Source organism: Erpetoichthys calabaricus, chromosome 7, assembly GCF_900747795.2.
Source record: "Erpetoichthys calabaricus chromosome 7, fErpCal1.3, whole genome shotgun sequence".
Classification (NCBI taxonomy): Eukaryota; Metazoa; Chordata; class Cladistia; order Polypteriformes; family Polypteridae; genus Erpetoichthys; species Erpetoichthys calabaricus.
The window spans coordinates 16,526,715-16,547,282 of NC_041400.2; the positions used below are offsets into that span (position 1 = coordinate 16,526,715).

The following is a 20,568-nucleotide window of genomic DNA, read 5'->3' on the forward strand; positions in this document are numbered from 1 at the left end:
CAGGATTTTTCAATTTTACCATGGTATGACAAATATGAGATATAAGACAGACAAGTGCATTGTTCAAAACACTGCATTTCCTTGCGGCTTCATTGTGTACATTGTTCTTCCAGCTGAGCGCTCATTGGTTGTCTGCTCTCACAAACAATACATGTTGCAGTCACAGGACCAGCTCAACTGTCTACAACTTCCTAAGATCATCTAAATGATGCTGTATATTGTGATGCTAGCTTAAGCAAAGGGGGTATCAGGCTTTTATGGAGGCTGCTTCTTTTCTTACAAAGTTTGGAATGGCTTGCCTTCTATTAGGTCTGCCCCAACATTGGCCATTTTTAACTCATCATTAAAGTCTTATCGGTTCTTGCTAGCATTTGACTGGGCAAGAGGTTGACATTATGTTTGTACCTGTTGGCACATACACATTCATGATTTAAATATTTATGGGTTTTTTGATTTTATGAGCTGGTTGGTTATGTTTTCAGTTCTGTGGTATATATATTTATTTTAACTGCTTCTTTTACCTTTTATTGTAAAGCATTTTGGTTCAGTTTCAGCTGTTGTAAATGTGCTTTATAAATAAAGTTTGACTTGACTAAAGCTGACAAATTCAGTATAAAGTATTCAACTTAGTCCATTCTAAGATATTAAAAAAAGTTTCAAAAGTCTTCACATAGTTTTTACTGATCTGTATTTCTCCAAAATGCCCCATCTGTTTTCTTAAATAAGGTTTTACAGTCCTTTATGGCAGTGGTTCCCAAAGTAGTGGTCGTGAGACATTGGGGGGGGGGGGGGGGGGGGGGGGGGGGGGGGGGGGGGGGGGGGGGTCGCAAGATGATTTCCAAGAAATCAAATACTTTTTTAAAACTTTTTAGAAATTAATTAATTTAATTTTTTAGAAATAACATTTTATCCATAACTAACAAAAGATAAAAACTAGTAGTTAATAGTTACATTAAAAAAAGACATGCAAATTAAAAAGCCATCAGCCTTTCAAATTTCTTTCCGTTCGATCGCGACCCTTGAGGTGATTACGACAGTTTAACGACATCAATGGCGTCAGTTGCAGCAGATCAATTTACAGCACCATGTTAAACATTCCGACATGTGCACGTAACGCATAGTTTAATTCCAAGACTCTGGATGAGTTTTGGATTTCAGTCGAGAGGGAATACCCACAACTATCCAAGGCCGCTATGGATGTACTGATGCCGTTTTGCACTACCTACTTGTGCGAAAAGACTTTTTCGGCACTCACGTACATTAAAAATAAATACAGGTCACGACTGAACTTGGAGGATGATCTCCGAGTCGCGGTCTCCAAAATTAACCCAAGAATGGACTTGCTGTGCTCCAAGCATTGTGCCCACCCATCTCATTAGGTGAGGTGTTTTGTTGAAATTAAACGAATGAGTAAATAACACTTTTTTAAAAAGTTATATGGTTGTTAGAGCGTTATGTTCTTTTTTGTTGTCATGCTCTTGTTTGGATAGGATATTTTGTTGAAATTAAACAAATGAGTAAATTACTATTAAAAAAAATAATATGGTTGTTAGACCATTGTGTTCTTTCGTGTTGTCATGCTCATGTTTGGATAGGCCTATTGGCGCATGTGCACTGTTGCGCGCAACATTTGTATATTTTAACCACTTCCGAGGATAGTGGGGGTCACGAGTCATTGGCACGGTTATTTTGGGGGTCATGAGCTGAAAAGTTTGGGAACCCCTGCTTTATGGAACAGTGGGGAGGCACAGCCTATCATGTATGGTTAGGAACAAGCCTGAAGTAATCTGGCATGGACTCATCAGAGAACACTTGTTTTGTACAGAAACTCACATTCTATACACATAGCTTGCACATCTTTAGGGTGTGGGATGTAACTGAAATACTTCTGAGAAAACCCACATGGAAATGGGAAGCATGTGCCAACAGACCTGGCTAGAATTTAAATCTAGAATTCTGGATCTGTCATACAGATTCACTAACCACTGTGCTACCACAGTAGCCAAATTCTACCATGCAATTATATTTTAAATTAAGACTGGAGGCATGCTTTCTGATGACTGATAAATTACGCCTCCATTTTTAGTTTTTTTGTCCAATTAATTTCAGTAGCTTTCTGTATGGTTTTCTGTTATTTTCTTCACCTCTTCTTAATAGAAACTATTTTTACAGGACCAATGGAAAATTATAATTAATAGTTTCCAGTTAAAGTAGTCTGTGTTTGCTACTTTATTTACAGAGTTCCTAGTCAGGCTTTTGTCCTATCCCGACCTGTCTTGTGTACACTGCTGGTAGGAAACACTTTAGATCAATGAACTTCCATAGTGGAAAACAATACCCATTAACAGATCTCTTCATTAAGATCAGATTTTAATCAGTTTCCCTGCGTATCTTCTATTATTTCTAAATGAACTGGTTAAGGCAATTTGCAGCCATTATAACTTGAAACTGAATTCAATCACAGGGTATACAGTAATCCCTCGCTATATCGCGCTTCGCCTTTCGTGGCTTCACTCCGTCGCGGATTTTATATGTAAGCATATTTAAATATATATCGCAGATTTTTTGCTGGTTCGCGGATTTCTGCGGACAATGGGTCTTTTAATTTCTGGTACATGCTTCCTCAGTTGGTTTGCCCAGTTGATTTCATACAAGGGACGCTATTGGCAGATAGCTGAGAAGCTACCCAACTTACTTTTCTCTCTCTCTCTCTTGCGCTGACTTTCTCTGATCCTGACGTAGGGGGATTGAGCAGGGGGGCTGTTCGCACACCTAGACGATACGGACGCTCGTCTAAAAATGCTGAAAGATTATCTTCACGTTGCTACCTTCTGTGCAGCTGCTTCGTGAAGCGACATGCTGCAAGGTGCTTCGCATACTTAAAAGCTCGAAGGGCACGTATTGATTTTTGCTTGTTTGTTTTTCTCTGTCTCTCTCTCTCTCTCTCTGCTCCTGACGGAGGGGGTGTGAGCTGCCGCCTTCAACAGCTTTGTGCCCCGGTGCTTCGCATACTTAAAAGCCAAACAGCCCTATTGATTTGTTTGCTTTTCTCTCTATCTCTGTGACATGATCTGCTCCTGATGCACACTCCTTTGAAGAGGAAGATATAGTTTGCATTCTTTTAATTGTGAGACGGAACTGTCATCTCTGTCTTGTCATGGAGCACAGTTTAAACTTTTGATAAAGAGACAAATGTTTGTTTGCAGTGTTTGAATAACGTTCCTGTCTCTCTACAACCTCCTGTGTTTCTGCGCAAATCTGTGACCCAAGCATGACAATATAAAAATAACCATATAAACATATGGTTTCTACTTCGCGGATTTTCTTATTTTGCGGGTGGCTCTGGAACGCAACCCCCGCGATGGAGGAGGGATTGCTGTAGTCACAACACATGTGCATGTTCACACAAACACACAACCAATTCAGAATTGAATGCTAACTTAACAAAAAATTATGCCTTTGGGATGCAGGAGGAAAACCAGAATACTCTGTTAAAAAAAAAAAAAAAAAAAAAAAGCCACATAGAAAAGGAAAGGAATTTTGGACTTGTGGGGCAGTATAACTTAAAGTTAAAATTACAATATGATACTTATTAAAAGAGGAAAAGAAATATACACAATCATATAATTAAGATTGTATTTGAATTATTGAGCAATCTATGCAGTATGTAACACGAAAATGAACTAATATAGTGGTGCAAAAGCACTATCAGGCTTAGAAGAACTCATAACAATGCTTTTCTGGAACAAGCCACACAAAGTCCTGCTTACAGATTGTAAAACATTGTAAAAATGAACAGACTATTTTTTCATTCTGTAAAGCATGTTTACTCAGTAGTTTTTGTCCTACTTTTCCCTTACTAGGTTGCAGGGCACTGGAGCCCTTCTTTGCCAACAAGAGTCAAAAGGCTGGAACCAAACCTGTATGTCACAGCAGACTCATACACACTCACTCACTCACACCAGGTCCATTTAAAGCTGCAAATAGGATGTGGGTGGGTATGTTAGCTGCCCTTTTTATTGTTGTATTTAAATATTGATTACCATGATCAAAGTCATTTCAGCATAACACACATACTGATCCAAACCCAAGCAGCAGCACCACCACATAACTAGTCACTTGCTCTTTTGGGCTATTCTTTTCTTTTTTCATATTAGATACAAATTATGATACGGAGGGGAGGAACTCATTCCTGACCTATGATAGTTACTTTCCAGGAAGTGCTATCTAAATACTGCTTCTGAACCACCCTTTACCTCTTTCTTTATCCCTGTGAACTATGTAACTGGCTGCCTGACATCTCTGTTAAAAAATACACATTATACCAACACTAAATATTCCTGACAGATGGCTTTTCCCTGCACTTCTTGTTTCTTATTATGTGTTGTATTGGAAATTAGTTTTACAAACACAATCCATACTGTATGAGAAATGCCAGTTGAGTTAATGTATATGGAATGTCTTTTGGTGGATTGCATTGTTTAAAGATACCATATCATCCAAGATTCCAGAAAACGAAAGAGATGGACTTTTATCAGTTTACAATAGAAATAGAAAGCAATATAACTGGAATTGGGGGTAGATGGTACAGTAAAAGATCAAATTTGCATTTTCCTAATGCATTAAGTATTTTCTTCTTATTGTTTTAGTGTCAAGCAATGGACAGGACGAAAATGTAGCCCTACTGGTGTCTCTTGGATCCTTTGCAGGTGTAATTTTGGCGCTTTTGGCTTTCTTCGCAGTTCTTGTCTGGTAAGAAATTAAATATCCCCAAGTTTAAAGTTTTACACAAAAACATTGCTACACATGCTTGGACTAGAGAAACTTATTCATTTTTTTCCCCAAACGTTGTTATGCTTCAGATACATAACTGGTAGTTTATCACAAACTCTAAAGCATTTTTCTTTGTGTACTGACTTTAATCCTAAATAAAATCCCCTTTAGTTTCTACCAGTATTGATGTTTATATAATTCAGTATTCATCTTAAAGAATTCTGTTAGGTTAGCTTTATTTAACCGATATTCAGACTCTAGCAGGAGAATGAACTTTAACATGATAATAAGACCTGAAAAGTATTTGTCTGCTTAGCTTCTCACTAGAAAAAAATATCAACAGTGCTTGAAATAAAGGTAATGGATTAATGTCATAAAGGAATAATGAAATGCAACTGCCAATACCCAAATGACCTAATACTGAGAAAAAAATGTCATGAGATTCTGTTTGCCGAATCACCTAAAGTAAGAAATAAATGAAATGAATAACTATTGCTTCTTCTACATTTTGCAAACATAAATTTTTGGGATAATTATTTCCTCTACTTAACTTTGATTTGTGTGAGAGGTAAATTTATGATAACTTGGTAACTATTTTGTCTTTGTCCAGATTGTAAAGAAAAACCTATTTGAACACATTTACTATATGTCTCTGTGTTTAATGGCCTAGGCGTCGTGTTCACTATAGAAAAACACTATAAGTAATTTATTGTTGTTTGGAATTTATTTAGGTCAAAACACAAAGGAAAGAAGGAGGCGACAAAACAAGAAATTACCTCAATGATGAAGATGAAGTCTTTACAAGTTTAGCAGCTAAGTAAGAAATCTTTAATCACTGCAGTGCTCATAAGAATACTTTTAATTATGTCTACTGGGTATTTTGTATGCATCCAAGTCTGAACTATAAATTAATATTCATTAAATTAATGTTAAAATATCACACTTTTTTCATTAGATTAATATTAAATATGGTTCTCATTCTTATGGATCATTCTGTAATACTTATTATCTGTGCTGATATTTTAATGAACTACAAGGTGTGGTAATATGGCTTTTGTTATGCCTTATAGCTGCATTTCCCTGTAATTAGTATGGGATCAGTTAGTCCCTGGAATGACTGGTGTTTAGTGCTATTCATGCAATGTGCAGAAGAGCCAGTAGAAAAGAATCAGTAGAAGCCTAAGCATATATGCTATGTGAGAACGAATAATGGGAAAAAAAAAAATATATTAGTAGGCAGTATCCGTAAACATGAAAGTGATGAAATTGAGCAAAATGTGTCGTTATGTTGTCTTTGATACTCTGGACCATGTACCGTGCCTCCAATGCAAACTCCAATTAATGCTAAAAGAACACAGGAACACAACGCCAAGCAGAAGATAAAAAACGTAAGTGGTAAATTAGATTTAAAGTGAAAAAACATTTTACATAAAGAAAATACAATTTTATTTTTAGCATGCTTCTTGAGGCCTAGATCATGAGGAGGTAGTAACTATCTAACCAACACTGGGTACTCATTAAGGGGCACCCGTCCTTTGCATGGTACTCCACATGTACAGTTACGCAATACAGAGAACAGAAGCACTTGAGAGCCTTAGTGGATTTGTCATTTGCCACAGCTAGACAGTAAGTGCACATAATTGAAGAACAGAATATTGGCTTACATAACACCTGAGCTGAAATTCTGGAATACCGTGTTGAATTTTTATTCCATTATCATAAAATAACAATAACAGAGAAGTACAGGAAAGAGCAATGAGAGCTGAACCTGTTCAGCTTAAAAGCACACATTTGGTACTTTTAAAAAGTTAAATTTTTTTACAGTTGCACTGTGCTTTAAACTGCAATGAAAAAACTGTACTGTTAAGTAAAACTATATTTAACAAAAAAGCACCTCTTTCTCAGCGGCTTACATTTGCAGCCACTAGGGCATAAAAACAAACCTGCAACACAAAAGCCTTAAATCTTATCAAATATGTCCACACAGCATAATGATTCATGAAAGAAGGAAATTCAGTGTATGCTGTGCAAGTGACAATACTACTACTAGTAATTACTGTTATTTCATTGTCCATATAATAAAATCAGTTTCTCAATTTGTGTGGGTATTTTTGAATAATTTTAGCTTAAAGGCAATGTCATGCTGAACAGCTACACACATACATTTTGTTTCCAGATAACTTTGTGCCACAATGCTTTCAGTTGGCAGAGTAGTATCCTGCATGGGCTGCTGCTTACATGAACTCCACAGACTGTGAGGAGAGAGGACATGAATCTTTACCTTAGGAAATCCAGTGCCAAAAATCTGTGTAAAGAATTATTTCCAAATTTGTTTTATTGTCATATTAACAATGTGAAAAGCTCAAAATCCAGAAACTAGGAACATTTTTGGCTTTGACGTGCTGCATTTTTAAGTATCAATAATTTTTTTTCACATTTCTTCTGATGCCTGACTGGTTATAGCAGTTACATACAATCCAAATAACATTTACACTATTAAAAATGAATAGTGAAATCCCCTGGGAAAGCACAAATCACTATAAACCTCACCAAAAGCACATCAAAAAGGATAGGGTTCTTTAGATTTCTTTTAAAAGCGGCCATTGTCAAGAAGGCCCAGAATGATTGCAGAAGCTAGTTTCCAGATTTGAAAGCCAAGAGAACTGAAAACACAGTCACCCATAGTGCACAAACTTGTCCATAGGACAACCAAAGGTTTAGAAGACTACTAATACATTTATAAATAAGAATAGAATCTTAAACTGTAGACTGATTGGATCAGAACACAGTGTCACAATAATTCATAAAAGGCAATATAAATGCATGCAGCAATTTCTTTGCATCATGCTTAGGTTAAATGAGTGCAAGTCTTGATAAGCCCGATAGATGCTACAAGTTTTAATGACATAGGCAATAAGATTTTTAAATGTAAGTCTGAGAATTGTCACCAGTGAAGATGAATTAATCAAGTTACTATTAATATTGATGGGAGTAATACTAGACTATTTTGTCTGATAAAGAGTGGGCACTAGAATAACTTACAATCTGCTGATATTCAGCTAGTAAGTCCTCCTTCAATTTGATATTATACAAACATTTCTTAAATTGAGTTAATGCAGCACAATCATTGGACGAGATCTAGAGCTAAATCAACGTGTTGCCCACCTAACAATGAAAAATGCCACGCCGATACAGCATTTTACCCAGTGAGAGTAAACAGATCAAAAACAATATAAAACCAAGAAACAAAACCCAATGACAACATATTCTTTCTGTCTAGCAAAACAAGTCACAAACCAATCTAACAGAGTACCAGAAAGTCCAGTGTCTTGTCAGAAATTGCAATAATGTGTCATTCTGAACAGTATCGAAAGCAGCAGTCAGGTCAATCATAACAAAAAAAATAAATGATCTTGTATTTGCTAATATAAGAAGAGTACTAATGTTCCTAACGAATGCCTTCTTTGTACCGCAGAAGGCTTGAAATCCAGACTGAAAGACTTCATGTAACTCATTAGAATTTAAATAAGAACATAGCTGCAAAGCAACAACATTCTCTAGCCCTTCAGAGATAAAAGGTTGGTGATAATTGGATTGCCTTGCCAGATCAAGATTTGTCTTTTTAGAAGGAAGCTGTATGCACATGATTTTCTCAGCAGGTTTCACCACTCACTGTAGTGACCTGCAGCCCGGGGCTGAGCAGGTGCTGTACCAAACTATCTCAAAACAGGTTTTTAACAAAGTGGTGAAAATAGTATGCAAGGACCTCAGAGATAAGATGAGTGAACTTCAGCCGAACAAAACAAGTTTCTGAGGGAAATGAATGAATGATAGGATTGTAAAAAAAAACAACTTTTACTTCAAAATAGTAAACTTTTAAAATAAATGTAGATGAGGAGATGACAAGGTAGGTTATATTGTGTAATGGTTAAGGTGCCTAACTTTACATCATGTGGTTCCCCTTTCAGTCCATTTGACCATAGGTAAGATTCCATATGATCGTATTTTGTTGCTGTACTTGGAAACCACTTTTAGCTTTTATTTACTATAAAAAGGTACCATAAATTTAAAGAGAGGCTTGTTAAGTAGTGTTTACAATAGAGGATGCAAACCATCATTTTAATTCCTCAAAGTGAACACAATTACAGATGGAAGGTGGCTAAAGGTAACATTTGTGTGCATAATACATATCTTTTTCACACAGCAAAGTGTATACATGTGATGCTGTAATTTGGCAGTTTAGCTGAAAGTAGCACCTTGGTAACTTTAAGAACATTTTGGAAATGTTAAGGAAATTGGAATTAATTGGGCTGAATAGTCTGAATTCACAAAAACATTTTCTTGAGTACAGGGGGAACAAAGAGGCTAAAGACAAAAGAAGCTGCTTCATGGGTTACTTGTAGGAATAATTATTTAATGGGAAGCTCCAGCACCCACTTCTGGACAAAATTGGGTCATAAGTTGTAAATAATAAACAATTTTTTATCTTATATGTTCTGTATTTCAATGCCTGCACTGTCCACAATAACAATTAATTAATTAATTTCAAATCATAAGTACAAAATGGCCCTATGGAGCAAAAACTATATTACAGAATCTGCTACAAATTTGAATGACTGTTTAAGTTGATTAGAAAAATAGAAAAGTGTAGAAAGTGATTCTGAATCCTTGTTATGAGTTATATTAGCCTCTGATTTGACTCACAATGCTACAGTAGTTCTGGGAAGCACTGAATGAAACATGTGAACCATACTTAACACTATTTTCAGCAAATTTTTATTTAAAATAAACAAATACAGTAAGTGAATTGGTACTTTGAAAAACAAATAATAAAAATTAATCCAGCTTTTGAAGTGAAGTGAAAAATAAAAAAAAGTAAATATAAGGGATAAATAAAAACAACCACAAGAGATGGCAGCAGTTGCAGAACTGGATCACTGCTGCCCAGCACCCACCCAGCTGTGCAACAGATAGCCACTTATATTGATCTGGATGGCCAATTAAACTATGACACTTACAGCTTGAGAAAAGCAAGTTTAGAAAAAGGACTTTCAGACATAAGAAAAAGACTTGGGGCACATTCAGCAAGCAGACCCAACTTGGCTGTAGTACGGCCAAAAGAGTCTCTGTTATATAGAGATGAAGGGGTAAATACAGAGGTCTATGAAGAGAAAAAAAGGGGCGAGAAAGGGATACCATAGACCAGTGGTCCCCAACCTTTTGAGAGCAAGGACCACTTTATTAGATGCAAATTTTTCCATGGACCGGTCGGGGGGTAGGGGGGCAGTTTTATACACAATTTACATAACATTTCTATTATTATTAAGTTATTAAGCAATTCTTTTTTGCATATAACAAAGACATATGCTTTGCATTTGCCATTCCAACAGATTGCACATCACAAACATTAACACTGTTATCGTTTTTTTCGTGTCTGCCGTTTCTATAGGAGGGTGACAATGAGTTAAATTCCAGTGGATGTTTTTCAAATGTTGACAAGCAATAAGCAAAAGGTATCACTGAAAACCACAGAAAACAAAAACAGCAAAAAAAAGAACAGTACGAGGAAAGTTCGAAGAAAGAATTTTTTTTACAATGTTTCTGTTTGGGGATCGTTGTGCAAACGTGCACATCTGAGCTGCGACCACAGATCTAACTGCTCTGTGGATGATTCGTTCAAGCATTTCAAGGTCACTTCGTTGTAATGAAAGCATCTGCTGAATGTACTTCGTAGTAACGCGATTTCTATAGACTCGTGTCATATGGGGAAACTGTCGGGACCGTAACAATACTTTGTTGTAATACTCTCTCACCTCGGTCTCTCTCCTCTCTCTGCGCCGCTGCAAAGCCCCGCCCGCCAAGTGTTCTGAAAAGTCTGAGTGAGTCTCCGTTGCCGGCAGTTCTCTTGCGGCCTGGCTGTCAGACGGCTGCGGCCCGGTAGTGGGTCGCAGACCGGTGGTTGGGGATCCCTGCCATAGACTACTGATTTGAAATCTTTTTGAGTAATGAAACTAAGGGGAAGCTAAACATCTAACGAAATCAACATTAGTGATGAGCAATAGAAGACATATGAAGAAATACAATAAATAAATGCTACTGCTATGCCTATAAGACTTAAGTGTTCAATGAAAAGGTTTTATTAAGCTGTGTTAATGTACTCACTTCATGGGACACAATATGCATAATATTTGTGCAAGTATAGTGCTGGCAGTTTTATTATTGTTATATCACATTTTTCTCAAACAACAATATGCCAATACATAGTAGCACAAATCTACACTGAAGAATTAAAAACATCAAAAACTAAAATACCTATTCCACAGCACTGCACAGGATCTAAGTGACCTATGTGGCGGGGTGGGGCATAGCCTTAAAAAAAAAAAAACTTCACAAAAAATCAGTGGAATGCCTAGTTGAAACAATAAAGCCAGACATACCATTAATTTTTACACCAGATAATGCAAGTAAAACAAAGTTAAAGAAGGATTCCCGAAAATTGAAGAACAGAAAATCAAGGAATTTCTGACAAGTGGCAAAAGCTTATTTTCCAGCAGTTGTAACCAAAGAGAAAGTCTTTGCTGGAAAGAGAGAGCAGCAAGATTCAGGAGAATGAAGATGTGCCAACAGGTTTAATACATCAGAGTGAGTCAAAGCCTAATTATTCGTACCTATCCCAGGCATGATCAGTCTAAGCCTACATCCATACTAGTATATTTTCATTTAACAACACAGACATTAGTCTCCATTTTCAACTTTCATTTATATGCTCATTACAGTGTCTCATTTCCTGATTGGTCACCTTTCGTGTAAGAAAACCATATTTCAACATAGTGGACGTAGAAGAGTTCGTTGTGTTGCTTATCTGTATGCATCCAAATTACGTTTTATAGTTTGAATACTGCATACATGCACAAAAGAGAAATAATTTACCAGTCACTACAGTTTTGTGATAAATCCCTTCAAATATGTTTGCCTTTTTATTTTTTTGCCATTAATATATCAGATTATCCATTATCAATCGAGGGCACCACACTCACACACAATCATATGGGCTAAATCTGTAAAATTTTGCCTCATAATATATCTTAAGGTTTAACTTTTTACTGAGCAAAAACGAATTGTCAGGAATAAACTGACATAACATACAAAGTAACACAACCCACTCATTCCCACCCAGCCTGAGACAAGGGATTATTAAAAAAAATATATATATCAAGGAGTTGCAAGCTGAGATTTAAACAAATGAGCCACAGCGGATGATGATTCAATTGCATTACTGGAAGTACCATTAATCCGCCCTGTAGACAGCTCCAGATGTATTAAATTGTAGAAAGAGGACTGCCAGTTGTCGACAGTGATGCATTCGGGTGTCTACCAGTGGGAGGCAATAATAAGTTTGGCTGCAAGGGTACCCAGACAGAATAACTTGCATTCAGAGAATTTGAGCGGAAGCCTAGAAAGGTCTAAAAGAAGAAAGATTTGAAGTAACAGAGGGATACTACAGGAAAGAAAGGAAGACAGTAGAGGACATATGTGTGTCCATAAAGAAAAGACGAGGGACACTGCTAGAACATATGGAGAAAAGTGCCAGGTAAACCAAGGGATCATAAATGTCAGAGAGGATCAACAGTGAGGCCCATCAGAAACTGCTTGTGGGGAGTAGGATAGAGTTTGTGTAGAATTTTGAACTGGGCTTACATTGGAGAGAACTGTGTCCCATGAAAGGGGTGAAGGGAGAGGAGAAAAGTCTTTGGACCAGAGAGAAATCAAGGGCAGAGGTTTACAGGATGCTTTGCAAAGTAAAGAGTAGAGGATAGAGACAGGTTTTTTCTTGGGAGCGAAAAGAACAAAACAAAGCATATAATGAGTGATTTGGTTGGGGGATAGTCAGGGAAATTAGTTTTTGAAAAACTGCTTGCATATCTGTAATCATTAAATACACCTTTATTTTGTATTGCACTATTAAAAGTATATTGAATTGCAAAGTGATTTAGAAACCAATATGGAGTATGAACAATAATGCCATGTGCAATTTGCATTGAAATGTGGAAGTATTGCAGATTATTCCTTCCTATAACTCTGCAGATGTTCAAATCCTTACACTATATGTATATGCCAGGATCTGAACCAAAACATAACATAAAATCTGTCAGTCATAACCCTGAAGTCAAGCGTGGGAATGTGAAAAATACTGTGTATTTCGGGAAAAAAATTATGAACTGAACTATCTATGGCAGTGGACCATCACAGATGCAGTAATCATTACAGCATATGGTACATCAAGGAAAATAGAACATTTCTTTGTCTGCTGAGCTACTTTAAGGTATTCATGTTGACAGTTTTTAATGCATGGATAAAATTTTAATTATGGGGCATCTTTGCATGCAAAATTAACTTGCTTTCAGTTAGTGTTTATTTGATTTTAATGCTTCTAATTGGTTCCATTCTTTTATGGACACCTATGTGTACTGTATCAATTCATCTATAACCTCACCCTGCTTATTTCATTTCAGAATGACAGGCAGTCTTGGTAGTGTCGGGTGCAAAGATAATCATATAATAACAGGGCAAAATCTTATAGATACAAGGCCAATTTCATGTTATCAACTAACTTAATGTGCATATTTCTGGATGTGGGATGACACCAGAGTAACATTTTTAAAAAAAAAATCACATAGACATGGAAAGCAACTGAGGAAACACAACACAGACAGTAAGAGGTCCAGAATTACATTCCAATTCTCTGAAAGCTGTGAAACAGTTTCAACTCTACCATTGTGCCACATTAAGGTATATTTATTAATTTGTTGTATAGGAGGATGAAGCCTATTCTGTAGCTTCAAACAAAAAGCAGGACTCGCGCTTTGGTGAGTCACTAATCCTTAATGTGGCCTTCTCATTAGTATAACAAAGTACACAGTTACCTTAATATGCACATCTTTGTACATATGATTTCACATATTGCATTTATAAATGTCGCAGGTGTATCCATGTAATAGAGAAAATATGATTATTTAATATCACATATACTGGTTATTTTGCTTTAATTATTTTCTGCTATTTGTTTTTAATTTGACTTTAACCTGTCTTATGGGGTCATTACCTTAACCAGCACCAGCAAATAATAGAATATTTTATTCTTTAGAACAAGAAATCATTTTTAAGTTAACAGCTCCAGGCTGTTTAGTCAGTTGTACTGTGAGCACAGTGACAGTAACATAATAAAACTTGAACTGATAACAACTAATCTGAATACATGGAAAACCGCTTTATTGTACTGTTAGTAAATGGTTGTCAATTTCATCTCCACCACTGACATATAATGTAAAAGTGAATCATCAACAGAAATTTGGAAACAAATCTAATATACTAGTGAAGCAACTTGGGGTGGGCTTTTATTCAGAAAGATGTAGTATAAAACAAAGTTATTTCTAAGTCCATAGCCCCCTTAGCTGGCAAGGAATATAAAAAAATGCAATTCCAGGTTGAACAGTATGTTGCCAAGACTTGCTGGAGACAAACAAATACTGCACAAGAGTGCTCTACTATTTACAGTAGAATACATCATGATACTGGGTATAGCTGTCTTATCTCTTTCCAGCCTATTAAGCACGCCTGACGTTATGTTAGACCGTTTACCTAACATAATATCAGGTGTAATGAGGCAAAAATCCATTTTCAAAAAAAGTCTCCCTTTTATAAGTGTGTGAGAAAAGCCAAGCAAAATGACACCTTTTATTGGCTAAGTAAAAAGATTACAATATGCAAGCTTTCGAGGCAACTCAGGCCCCTTCTTCAGGCCAGATATGAAGAAGGGGCCTGAGTTGCCTCGAAAGCTTGCATATTGTAATCTTTTTAGTTAGCCAATAAAAGGTGTCATTTTGCTTGGCTTTTCTCTACATTCGTAATGGCTAACACGGTACAACACCCTAGTACTAAGTGTGTGAGAGCATCACAAAAAATATCTTGTTTTTGGAAATGTTAAAATGCTCCCTGGCCTAGAAGTGGGAGATGCACGATTATAATATTACATTAATTGGAATTTTTTCTGTTTGTGTTGCAGAGGAAGAAGAGCTTATGTGTTCTGAGGTCAATCCTTCAAGGTATCTTCACAAAGAATGTCTAGCACTGCCAAGAAAGACATTTTAACAGCAAAGAGCCTTAAGAAAAATATCACTTTCCCATGCTGGGAAAGCCTGACTTGTGATATGAAGCTAATGGCATGTTTTACATTAAGTTGTTATTTGTTGTACAGTATGTTTAACTCTGACACATGTTGAGAGCACTTTGACCCAGGTGCTATGATTGTTTAAACTTTGCCAGTACCAGCAGTTGACATATTATGTTTGGCTTTCCATTACTACATCTGTCTTATGCTGATATACACTTTACACGATTCACAACACACATCATTACCACACTACTTGCAGTATGACAAAACAGGTGTAACAACAGTAAAGATAAGAATAGTGGAATAGTTTAATTTTGGGACAACTTACCTGTTAGGGTGAAATAACATACAAAGTACATTTTTGATCAGGACAATTAAGTACCCACTTTAAGATGTATGAATGAAGCAAATTGTTTAGCCTGAAATTATTGATTGTTTAAATACGAGCACACACACAGAATACCTTACACGAAAGAATAATCTGTTAGGACTAAAATGTTCTTTAAAATTTTGCATTTTTTAAAACAAATGGTCTAATTTAGAGACTTATGAATAGAATACTTTACCAATTTAATGTCATGGCTGAAACTTTAAAAAGCAAATGAACACTAAAACATTTAAAATTGAGCTTTATATTTCTGGAAATCAACAAATTTTAGGTGGCACGGATTTTCTTTTTTTTTTGTCTTTGCTTACTAGCAAAAATATACATTCCTTTATATAAACACCCCCCCCCCCCCACCCCCCCCCCCCCCCAAAAAAAAACCTGATATAATTTGTTCTTATTCATGATTCTAAATGTACTGTATTGCTTAAGGATGTGCACTGGGAATTCTCATTTCTCTTTCCCATGCCAAGCTAACATCATAATATGCAAGCATGTTACCTCACCTCGGACCTGAGAAATATGCTGGTGTAGTCCTTACTTCCTAATTTGTAAAAATTGTCTCACTCACTGTTCCATTGTTACCGGTCATCTGTTGCAAAATTTGAATGTATATATTGAGTAAGAAGATACTGTTTAGGCCCATGTAGCTTTCCAGTTTGTATTGGTTTTACTAAGATTGCTTAAAGACCTCTAAGTCATCAGATTTTATTTAAAAATTCCCTTTGTTCTTCATAAACATGCCATCATGTTTAGATGATTATGATGTGTATAAGTGTTCGGTTTTGTCTTTTCAATGCATGATACAGAAAAACCGGGAAAAAAATGAGGAACCTCATTAATACACAAATGTAGAACACGCATTGTGAACTGCTCCTGTCTAATTAACAAAAAATATTTATTTACAGTACTATTAAGTGTTTATAATATTACACTTAACAGGTTTGGTTGAAAAAGCAGCCAATGAGTTTTTATTTTATTTTTTTTATCGATAGTGTCCAAGTGTCTGTACACACTCTGTATATCCTGTATATAAGGGATGGGTTGAACACTTTCTAGTGTTCACAGGTGGTATATCAAAAAACAAAATCAAACTTCAGTTCTTGCCATAAAATTTGTGTCTAACTGATGTATGGCAGGAAGGTTGGTTCTTGTGAAAAGAATATTGTCTCCACTTGTCAGTGCAATGTTCAAAGCACAAACAGAAAGGAAAATCATTTTAAAAAAATGTCCATTCAGTATCAGATCATGGTTTATGAGGATAACCATCATTCTGCAACAAAAATGATGGTGTCAGGTGGAAGTTGCAGAACCAGAACTTTTCTATAAATATTAACTGTATGATATTGACAGCAAATAGCAACATATTTCGAATCACAGGAAGTGTAGCCAAATTTTTTATTTAGCATTTTGAGTTCCAAGAAGGTGCTATTTACTGATCCATTTATAATCATAATACATATATATATATATATATATATATATATATATATATATATATATATATATATATATATATGGAACATTACTGCTGTATCAAAATATATATTTACTTATGCATATATTTAGTCCATGTATAATCCATGTACAGTTGGGATTATAGGGCATTATGTACAGGTTAGTATGGAGTTGACAATAAAACAAAAAAGATTATAAAAAAATATTTAGCAAATCACCACAAAAAGGTGCCAGGTTTCTTATTATGCTATTTTAGGGTAATTTGCACAGACAGCAAACATTCGATTTTTGAAAGATCAATTCATTGGTTACCCCACATTTTGAAAAGATAGGAGTTGCTTCACTGTGATTAAACAAAGAAGTAATACTGAAGGAACATTTTCCAGTTATTACCCAAGGTAAAGAACAAGCGGTAGAGTACTGAATACATAAACAGAAACTGGAGTTATGTTTGATCCTTTAATCAGATCATTTTGAGAGCCACACATTTGTAAGACTGTGTTCAAACAAACTGAGCGTCAGATGAGACCCTGCAAAGTGCTGTAGGACTTGTATTGCTGTTAGACTGGGGACAAATGTGGCTGTTACATTACAGATAAAAGGAACTTTTTCAGTTGAAGGTGCACAGCCTTACGTTATTGCTTACTGGTACGCACAATCGTTTATGTATCTCAATCCAGACATGCTAGTGGGATTAAAATTAGACTGAATAGCAAAAACCTGTTATTGTAGTTAACTCATTAAAGTTTGTTTTGTTGTTTACTCAAACTATACAAAATCTTTTCCAACTGGCAGAGTTATTTTCTCCAAGTTACATATTTAAAAGTGCGTGTTACTTTGGGATCTGTAGGAGCAACTGTAATGAAGTTGTTATCACGATTAGTTAGTAGAGAATTATATGAATTTCTATATAAACCCAGCCCATTAATTTCATGTAGTACTTAATAAAGATGTACTGTATATCTGGGCTGTGTATGGATGATTTAAGTTTAAATTTCGATCACCTGTAGAGTGGTATCACACTTAGGCTAAGGGTTAATTTGCACAGTGTTTTAAAAAATATTTTTCTATATCAGTTTCAAACTCACTTAATCCAATTCAGAGCTGTTATTCTAATGATACATAAAAATGAATTGTGCATAACTGAGTTGCCAAATAATAAAGACTAACAGCAGCTCCACAATGACTGACATATATGAGTGTTTGGAGTATCATTTTTTATGATAAAGGCTAGATTGTTTTTTTTTTTTTTTTAATGGATAGAGGAAACCGTCCAGGGTGAACTGATATTTTTATTCATGCTTACTTAAGCAAAAATAGTTTTTAACCCATGTAACATTAGAGTTAACCTGAAATTTGATTCCTGGGTAGAAAGGCAAGCAGCTTATATAGATATGCTTAAAAAAGCTTGTATGTGTTTTTGTTAATGGTTATAACACAAGTACATACTGTAAATGTAGACTCTGTATTCTTACATGTCAATAATCTATACGCGAGTATGTAAGAAAAAAAAAGCAATGATTTAAACATTAATGAATAAAGCTGATGAGCTACACCAGAATTGACACACCTGCCTCATAGCTTGAGGAACACACATCAGATATAGGTGAAGACACTATGTGGAATTTATTTGTTCTCCTGCATCCACATGACTTTTATCTTTACACACCCCAAATACATTTAATTTAGGATAATCAGCAGCTATAAATTGGCCAGTTGTGAATCAGTGTCGATGTGTGAGTGTGCTGTGTCATTAGCTTGCACCTCATATGGGAATAGTCCCTACCTTGCATTGATGCTGTTGTTTAATTGTGGGTCTGTATCTGAATATCGGACCATTATTTTACATTTGTGGAGAAAAGTGTCTGACCAGAGACAAGTAAAAGCATGTCTCTAATTTAGTGAAGAGGTGGACAGAAACTAATTTGTGGCAGACAAAAATGAACCAGTTATTTCCTTTGCAGTGTGTAGTGACAATACAACAAAACAGAGCAATATTGCAGTTCCTGCTAGTTGATGAATTTGTCAAGTTCTACGCGATGTATGTTTGAAATATTTTGTTGTGGGAGGATGGCAGTTCCAACATCTCCAGGAACAGGGAGTACTTTTATTGTTAAAAAAAAGCACAAACCACACAGTACAGTAATCCCTTGCTACTTCGCGGTTCACTTTTCGCGGATTCACGACTTCGCGGATTTTATATGTAAGCATATCTAAATATATAACGCGGATTTTTCGCTGCTTCGCAGGTTTCTGCGGACAATGGGTCTTTTTACTTCTGGTATTTGCTTCCTCAGTTGGTTTGCCCAGTTGATTTCATACAAGAGATGCTATTGGCGGATGGCTGAGAAGCTACCCAATCAGAGCACGCAGTTAAGTTCCTGTGTGCTGCTGATTGGCTCAGCGACGGAGTGCTGCATTAACTAGGAAGTCTCATCTCACTCATTCAGCATTAACGTGCTCTTGCTACTGCATTCAGGGGATTATCACCTTCATCGTCATCATTTTTACTGCGCAGCATATTCATCACCATCATCACGTCATATATAGCTATGTGTACTTCGCTATACAGTAAGTGTAAACTTATCTACCGATTTCATATTGCTTAGCAGTTGTCCCTGTTATTAATAGAGTAAAGGGTGGGTTGTAAACAATACAGGGAGGGTTTAAAAATGTCCAAATACACGTTAAATAATTAAATAAATATGGTGTCCCTACTTCGCGGAAATTCAGTTATCGCGGTCGGCCTTGGAACCTATCTCCCGCGATAAGTGAGGGATTACTGTACTGTCTAATTTATCAATGTAACAGATGTTACTGCTGGTTATACATTCCCACTATAAACATTTCACCTTAATGACAAATTAAACAGATACAGACTACATTTAAGGGTACCTCCATATAAAGTATATGTTATGTCATTCACACATTTATTAACTCATTCATTCGTTTTTTTTACCAAACCTGCTTACTCTAATTCCTGGAAAAAGTATGTATTTACTGACAGCATATTGACAAAAATGTGTCATCTTTTTAAAAGTGTGTTGTCAAAATATTCCTAGCCGACCTTTATTTATGTTTTTAACTTGGCACCGTCCAATACATTTTGCCTCTCTAGGCTGTTTTCTGTGTACTTGGCAGTCTCAGTTAGGCCCTTTTGTTTCGTTACTCCTTTTATGGTTCAAAGCAACACTGCCCTTTTTCTGTTCTCTGCATTCATGTGGTGTGTTTTGTCCAAATTTTCCATAAACCCTAAACACTGAATCATAGTGGGGGCTCTACAGAGTGTATATAGCTAGAAGAACCAGACATAGACACATTGTTCAAATTAAATGCTCATTCTTCAGAATGTATTCTGGTCAAGCTCATTTTGAGGGTTCCTGATCTACCACAGACCATGTTGGTTTATCTTTGTGTTATGTTCATAGCTGAGCATAAGAGTGAAATTTAAATATTTTATTTTTTCAACTGATAAAGAAATGTAGCTTAATTGCATAGCAGACATGTTTATAAATTTGTATATATCTTAACAAAAGTGCATGTATGTTGGGAATATGCCTTCCAGTTTATGTTTTATAGATGCTAGTATAACAAGATTGTTTTCACTCATGGCATTCTGGCAGATGTGTATTTTATAGTGTTCTAATTGAATTCCTTTCTTACTTTTTTACATGGAGAACAGTTATTTTTTGTACGAGACCTTTTTTTTATTTTCAAGCATCTCCAAATGCAGGAAATAGAGCCCTCCAAAAGATGATTGCATAGTGATATCATAGTGTTT

The 20,568-nt window shown here is 35.8% G+C and overlaps 1 protein-coding gene across 2 annotated transcripts in view; it reads left to right on the forward strand.

Annotated features, from left to right (window-relative positions):
• il11ra (interleukin 11 receptor, alpha) overlaps nt 1–15,694 on the forward strand; it is a 193,397-nt gene extending 177,703 nt beyond the window's left edge. For both annotated transcript variants that reach the window (XM_028805013.2, XM_051929811.1), the window contains exons 10-12: nt 4,650–4,752; nt 5,505–5,590; nt 14,837–15,694. In XM_028805013.2, coding sequence (XP_028660846.1) covers nt 4,650–4,752; nt 5,505–5,583 — 182 coding nt within the window. In that variant the 3' untranslated portion in view covers nt 5,584–5,590; nt 14,837–15,694. The remainder of the gene's footprint in view (nt 1–4,649; nt 4,753–5,504; nt 5,591–14,836) is intronic.
• The last annotated feature ends 4,874 nt before the right edge of the window (nt 15,695–20,568 follow it).